The sequence below is a fragment of the Poecilia latipinna genome, unplaced genomic scaffold (assembly GCF_001443285.1).
Source record: "Poecilia latipinna isolate Pla-1442-1.1 unplaced genomic scaffold, P_latipinna-1.0 Scaffold959, whole genome shotgun sequence".
Taxonomy (NCBI): domain Eukaryota; kingdom Metazoa; phylum Chordata; class Actinopteri; order Cyprinodontiformes; family Poeciliidae; genus Poecilia; species Poecilia latipinna.
The window spans coordinates 129-6559 of NW_015113575.1; the positions used below are offsets into that span (position 1 = coordinate 129).

General features: G+C 39.3%; 1 protein-coding gene across 3 annotated transcripts; it reads left to right on the forward strand.

The window, feature by feature from the left end:
• The first annotated feature begins 225 nt into the window (after window positions 1–225).
• Window positions 226–6369, forward strand: LOC106958050 (clathrin heavy chain 1-like). Of its 3 annotated transcripts, none has more exons than XM_015049757.1 (4): window positions 226–484; window positions 739–765; window positions 3774–3849; window positions 5027–6369. In XM_015049757.1, the coding sequence occupies exons 1-4, from the start codon at window positions 269–271 to the stop codon at window positions 5182–5184; spliced, it is 477 nt and encodes a 158-aa protein (XP_014905243.1). In that variant the 5' UTR covers window positions 226–268; the 3' UTR covers window positions 5185–6369. The 3 variants fall into 3 exon arrangements, with proteins under 3 accessions (XP_014905243.1, XP_014905244.1, XP_014905246.1); XM_015049758.1 differs by having other exon boundaries at window positions 739–759; XM_015049760.1 differs by lacking the exon at window positions 739–765 and having other exon boundaries at window positions 227–484.
• Window positions 6370–6431: the final 62 nt, after the last annotated feature.

Consider the following 6431-nt stretch of genomic DNA (forward strand, 5'->3'; position numbering starts at 1 on the left):
AGTATTTTCTGTCTTAAATTTCAGTCAGTGGCATTAAAAAGGTCTTTAAAAGTCTTAAATTCAACCCCTGAAGCCTGCAGATTTCCTGTGTATATTGGTAGATGTTGTAGTGAGTAGTGAGGTTTACTTATCTGACTCTGACCACATGCAGTGACTTCAGCTTCCAGCAGATGGCGTTACTGGTTTATTTCTTTAAGCTTCATACCTGTGTGAAAGTCTTTCTCCAGTATGAAGCAGCTGAAATCCTCTTGGTGTTTCCCAGGATGCCATGCTCTTCGCTGCAGAGTCAAAGGATGCCGAGCTGGCAGAGACTCTGCTGCAGTGGTTCCTGCAGGAAGACAGGAAGGAGTGCTTTGCCGCCTGCCTGTTCGCCTCCTACGACCTCCTCCACCCTGACGTGGTGCTGGAACTGGCCTGGAGACACAACATAATGGACTTTGCCATGCCCTACTTCATCCAAGTCATGAGAGAGTACCTCACTAAGGTTAGAGCTGAGCAGAGATTAAAAACTGATTATCGTTGCTTACAGTAAAGTAGATGTTTATGTATTTTTAGATTGTTTCAGCACAGTATTACTGCACATAAAAAGTCTTAAAATTTTCTGTAAATGCTTGCCTTGACAAGTCAGATTAAAAAAAAGTTATTAGAATAGCTACACTGAGACAAAGAAAGCAGAACTAATTGTTATAATGTTTTGCTTGTAGACATGTTCAGTCATCTGTCTGGGTTCTTTTCCAGGTTGATGAATTTGCAGCAAAGGTGATGGTCTCTGGCCCTCTTTTTTTTCTAGAAATGTGTTCCGTTTGTTTTTATGTTGTAACACTTGTAGGAACGTAGCATGGACTGTAGTCTAAGCACGACCTAACGCGCCCGGTCCCGGACAGCTGTGGTTTCAGTGTGCAGGCTTTTGTTCCACTTCATCATCCACACATTTCAATTTTACCAGCTGGAAAACAACAGACTCGAGCTTGCTTTGAGTAGTAAAACAAATAAAAAAAGGAAATAAAGCAACAAACTGAATGTCAGTACATATTAACCTAAAACGTATTTTAATATTGTGATATTTATGCATAAACTTTTGCAAAAACGCTGAATAAATAGTAGCTTATTGAGCAAAATATTAGACCTTTTTGACTGTTTTCCTCTTCCCAGTTAACACATTTTGGCTGGTTAATTACTCTTTCTGTCTGCTCAGGTAACCAGTCTGTAAACACGTTGCTTGTAGCTGAATTCCCAGCTGTACTTTTAGTTATAATTCAACTTCTGTTGGAGTCCAAGGTGAAGGAGCTGTCTATCAACCACCTGATTGTCACTGTGCAACAGTAGGTGGGGGAGAAGGGTGCTTTAATTTTCAAAACCTTTTTATATCTTGATTCAAGAAACTCAACAAGCCTGCTTCCAAATAGCAACTCATGATGTTGCCCGGAGCTAAAGCCTGTTCAGAATATATTTTTCTTCATGACCACACATTAGTCTATCCTGGCCTAACAAAAACCCTCTCACCATCTAACTTTGGATGTCATGGGGCTGCATCTGGTGCTAAGTGGTGTTTATTGAAATGTTGACTTGATAGAGTACGAAAAAAACAGACACCAAGGCCTCGTACACACATAGCTGAGTATTTTTTTAAAAATATCTCTAGCAAATTGTTTTTTAAAAAGTTATTTTCTACATACAGGATTGGTTTCAGAGAAGTTTTCATCCACATGAACCTGTACAAATCCACCTCTAAGCGTTGCTTTAAACATGCCAAACCCATAGGGGGCAGTGTAGTGCTAAGATAAAACCCATGTCAGCCAATCAGATTGCTTCAAAACAACAAAGACTTCCTGTTGAGAATTAAGCATGGCTTAGCATATTAGAATATGAAGTTAATAAAACACAAGACAGTGTCAATTGGGAATTATATCAGAGTAAGTATGTGGACATATTGGTGCATTATTTGTTGCAGACTAAAGTGGAGGACTCTACCTCTTTGTTTTCCCATTTTCATACAAAAATACAGACTTTTTTAAAAATGTCTTATTCATCAGTTTTTTTTAGTGATTTTAAAAGCAGTTTTGTGAGGATTAAATGTAAAAAGGCATAAAAATGTATTTATTTCTCCAGATAACCAGCTATGTGTGGACTAGGCCTAAATATTAGTTTTCTGAACTGATGTTAATCTCAAATCATCCGTTCTTCCTCTGATCTTCACATGTTTTTTTACGTTTCGTGCTGTAAGGTTACAGAATGGTTGGCTGAAGTCATCCCATCAATACTCCTCACCTCATCCACCTCTGGATGTATTTACAAACCCAAACCTCTACCAAATATCAAACATAGTCCAGGGTTGGGCAGCGACTGTGACGTCGTGATGTGATACAAAGCGAAGACGGCTGCTTAATATTCCAAACTCTCTGATCTGAGACCTTAAATGTCAGTGGGGGGTTCATGTTTGCATGTTTATTGCAGAGTTATGATGCAAAGGGGATGTTAGAAAAAAAAAAAAAGCACGACTCTAAAGCTTATTAGATGCAGCCCCATGTTTCTACCTGCAGGGAAAGATTTTAACTACAGGCTGCAAACAAACGAAGAGTGAGCCTCCTTTCTTCTGTTCCTTGAGAGGTCCTTTTTTATCCCCAGAAAAGATTAATTTAAAAATAAAGGGTTTGCACTTTCACTATCAGTTAGGTTTTTAAATGCCTTTCATGTGGATTTTAACCTTTTCAGTTCTTTTTTAAAAAGCCCTTTCTTTCTTTAGTTCTTGTAAAATTCTTTCTGATTGCAGTGCACCACTGTTTCATATCTAGCTGTAATGCAATTAGCACAATTTCTCCAAATAACTCTGAGCAGCTCAGGTTATAAAAACTGGATTCCTGCCTGACAAACATGAGCTTCTGATTTGTAGCCTCAGTTTTAGTTGATTTCAGAGGAATGTTTACTCACAGCTATGAATGAGATGCATGTTAAAGCTCTGCATTTTATGGTACTGAGGCTAGCTGGAAATGTGCCACCTGCATTTAGGCATGTATAGAGGCTCCCAATATAGAATATAATATTTCTGTAACTGTGATGTACGTTATAATCCTGCCTATAAAGGGCCAGTTCACACATACTTAAGAATCGTCTTTCTGTTTTTAGTGACGAAATTAACGACGCATATCTGAATCTTTTCCATTATAAATACCTTTATTGTTCCTTATAAACACCTTGCATTTCACTGATCAGTTTTTCTAGAAATAAATCCTGAATAAATAAATGTGTATTGTTTACTTGCAACTTTGGTGAGCTGACCCTTTATTTTATCCTGTAACATTTACACTGGAAGATGTCTTAGAGTCCTGCATGTCATCTTCTCCTCGGTAACCATGGCTACACAGTCAGTAACAGTGTGTTTGTAGCGTAATCTTTAAAAAGAGGTTGCGACAACTCGCAATTGAAACTTCATTTTTAATATTTATTCAGTGGACGTGAAGGAAAATGAGGGTATTTGTTGTTCTGCAGCTGAAGCTTTTGCAGTTTAAGTTCTCTGAGAGAAAAAAGAAGACATTTAAATAAAGTCTGTGCATTTCTGTGATCATAACAATGTAGGTGCTCTGCAAAAATCCTTATTTTAAACAACAAATTTTTTTGTTGCAAGGTAATCCAGCACAGTAAAACATTTAAACTACACATATACATAACTTTGAATAGAAAGATTTCTGCAGGATACCTTCAGGTTATGATCGCAGGCTGTTAGGACGATGTGGAGGATGTTTTGTTTTTATATCTCTACTCTCTGCTGCCCCCAGGTGGACAAACTGGAGGAGGCAGAAAGCCAGAGGAAAACTGAGGACGACGTGAAAGAGCCTCAGCCGATGGTGTTTGGTAAGTATAAAGTGAATCGACTGTGACCTTAAAATTCAACTCAATATATACAGATAAAAGAAATGTTATAATTTTACTTCAGGTAAAACTAGAATTTTGTATTAATTAATTGGACAAATTTAAGAAAAAAAAAACAAAAAACAGTTGGTTGTTTTAAAACCAAACTAGGATTAAAAATGCGTTATGCAACCTTTAAAAAAATAATGATCTTTTTTTACATATTTGTTAAAACTGTCATTATGTTGTAACAGTTTAGTATGAGACAGATAATGTGTGAAATAGTCTCCACCTCCTCCCAGTGCTAACTGCAGGAATACACCACTCAGTCACTCACAGCTTAGAGGAGATCGTAGCGCTGTCAATCAAGCTTGTGTACATTTACTGACATAAATTTTTATGTGAAACTGTAACAGGATAAACAAAGGAATACATATGGGTATCATTGCTGCGATAACAATGTTAAAATCCCTGCATACACCAGTTTTATACCCAGACTAGTGGTGTTGGATAGCTTAGAAACAGGCCGAGTTTACTACATAAACATAAAAACACACAATTTCTCCACTAATGTGTGATTAATTCAACTTATAATACTCAAAGATGTTGCTTTAGCAAGCAAGAAAGCGACATAAGCAGGGCTGAGGAGCTGCTTATAAAACTGTGCTTTCAGTTTTTCTACTTCTTCTCCTGCTTTTTATATAACTAACCAAGAAAGGACCACAAGATGGCATCATTTAGCAAAATAAGATAACATCAGCGAAACGGTGACCATAACAATGCTGCTCACACCCTCACCCTCGATGTCTTTTACGCAAAAGCAAGTTCCAGATAACAAAGCCACCAATGACGGTGATAAATGGGCTTTCCTTGAACGCTAAGTTCAAGGAAAGCCCTTGAACTTAGCGTTCAGCTATTAGGACATTTAGCATTGTGTACATGTGTGTGATTGACAACGCTAAGACCCTCTTCCTGGCTCTGATTGGTTGTTTCTCAAGAGAAGTGGCGCCTTTCTGTAGGTTGCAGTAGTAGCTTCAGGGAGGAGCTTGATTTATAAAAAATATATTGAAAATTGCGGCTTTTGTTTCATTGCAGACAGAATTTTGAAAAGCCAGCTTTCTGTGCTACTTTTTAAGTTTTATTTGTCCCTCAGTAACCGCAGTTCTTTCTGTGTTGCCAGGCCAGCAGCTGATGCTGACTGCTGCTGCCTCTCCTGTGGCGGCTCAGCCACCGTACCCAACTTACGGCTATCCCCCCGCCGCCGCTGCCGCCGCCGCCGCCGCTCCTCCCGCTGCCGCAGGTTACCCCGCCCAGCCAGCCTACGGCTTCAACATGTAAACGGCTCCAACTCCTCATCTTATTCCATCTGTCTCTCCTGGTTTCCCTTCACCTGACAAACTCACGCACACTTGAACTGAACCGCACTGCTCCGAGCCCCAGCTGATTCGGCGGAGGCTGAAGAGTCTGAAGAGTCTCCGCCCGCGCTCACTGAAACTGCAGTCTCAAGTTTCTTCACGCCCCGTCTAGATGAGTGGCCTCAGAGACGTTGTGAGGAATCCGGTGACCTCCCAGCCATTTTCTTCCCACTTGCATCACTAATCTAAACAGCATGAAGTCGCTTCTCAGCAGCCGGAGGAGCACCAAACCACTTCGTCCTCTTGCTGTTCCATGTAGACTTTAACCATAGAGCAGCTTTTGGTTCTGTGTTTTATCGCACTGATGAAAAAGAGACTTTTCTGAGAAGCAGCAGAAGGTGGGAGGCATGTGTTTGCTTCTCCACCTTCCTCTTGAAAGCACTGTTGCGGCCTTATTTAATCTAAGGAGGCGGCTTGTTTGTCTCACATCTGAATTCACATCCGTGTCAAGCTCTGTTCTGAATGACAGTCGCTGTGCAATCGTTCTGTGTCCTTTCACAGCAGGTACAAGTATTTGCAGTATACAGACTATTGACCACTTGTGAATAAGAATTACAGTCTGTGAATGAGTGTGTGTGTGTGGAGCCTTTGAAGCTTTTGTGGACACAATGAAACTTTCACCCACCGTAGATCTGATCTCATCGGTCGACTTTTCAAAGCCCCGAAAGTGGAAGTCCGGAGCGTCGGGATGGGTGAGACAAAAACTATGAAGAAAAGGAGGTAAAATCATAAATATGTGCATGTGCTGCCAAATAATAATACTGCAACCAGGAGCACAACTGTCATGTTACACTCAAGTATATCAAGTATTACAGATTTTGTGTCAAAAACAAAGATGTATAATAAAACCTTCCCACCAAATTAAAAAAAAAAAAAAAAAAGATGTGGTGAAGCTTTGAGTCTCAAGGAGGTGCCAGTTAGATAAAAAAACTGTACAATTTAAATGTAATGAAATTCCTTACAGATCAGAAGTAAAATAGTATGAAGCGCCATATGTATTGTCTATAATGTGTTGTAGTCCTAAAAAAGGTATAAAGATTTTTTTTGTAAGAAAAAGACAAATGGCCAAAAACAAAGCAGCTTAATAAATGGCAAAGTCTTGAGACAAGTTTTCTCAAAGTGGTTTTCATTTTTCTCAGCTCATTTATAGATATAAAGCAACATCTTTAT

Coding starts and splice junctions, on each gene's coding strand:
- LOC106958050 (XM_015049757.1), top strand. CDS start 269: ATGCTCTTCGCTGCAGAGTCAAAGGATGCCGAGCTGGCAGAGACTCTG. Junction 485..738: donor TGAGAGAGTACCTCACTAAG/GTTAGAGCTGAG, acceptor GTTCTTTTCCAG/GTTGATGAATTTGCAGCAAA. Junction 3,850..5,026: donor GCCTCAGCCGATGGTGTTTG/GTAAGTATAAAG, acceptor CTGTGTTGCCAG/GCCAGCAGCTGATGCTGACT.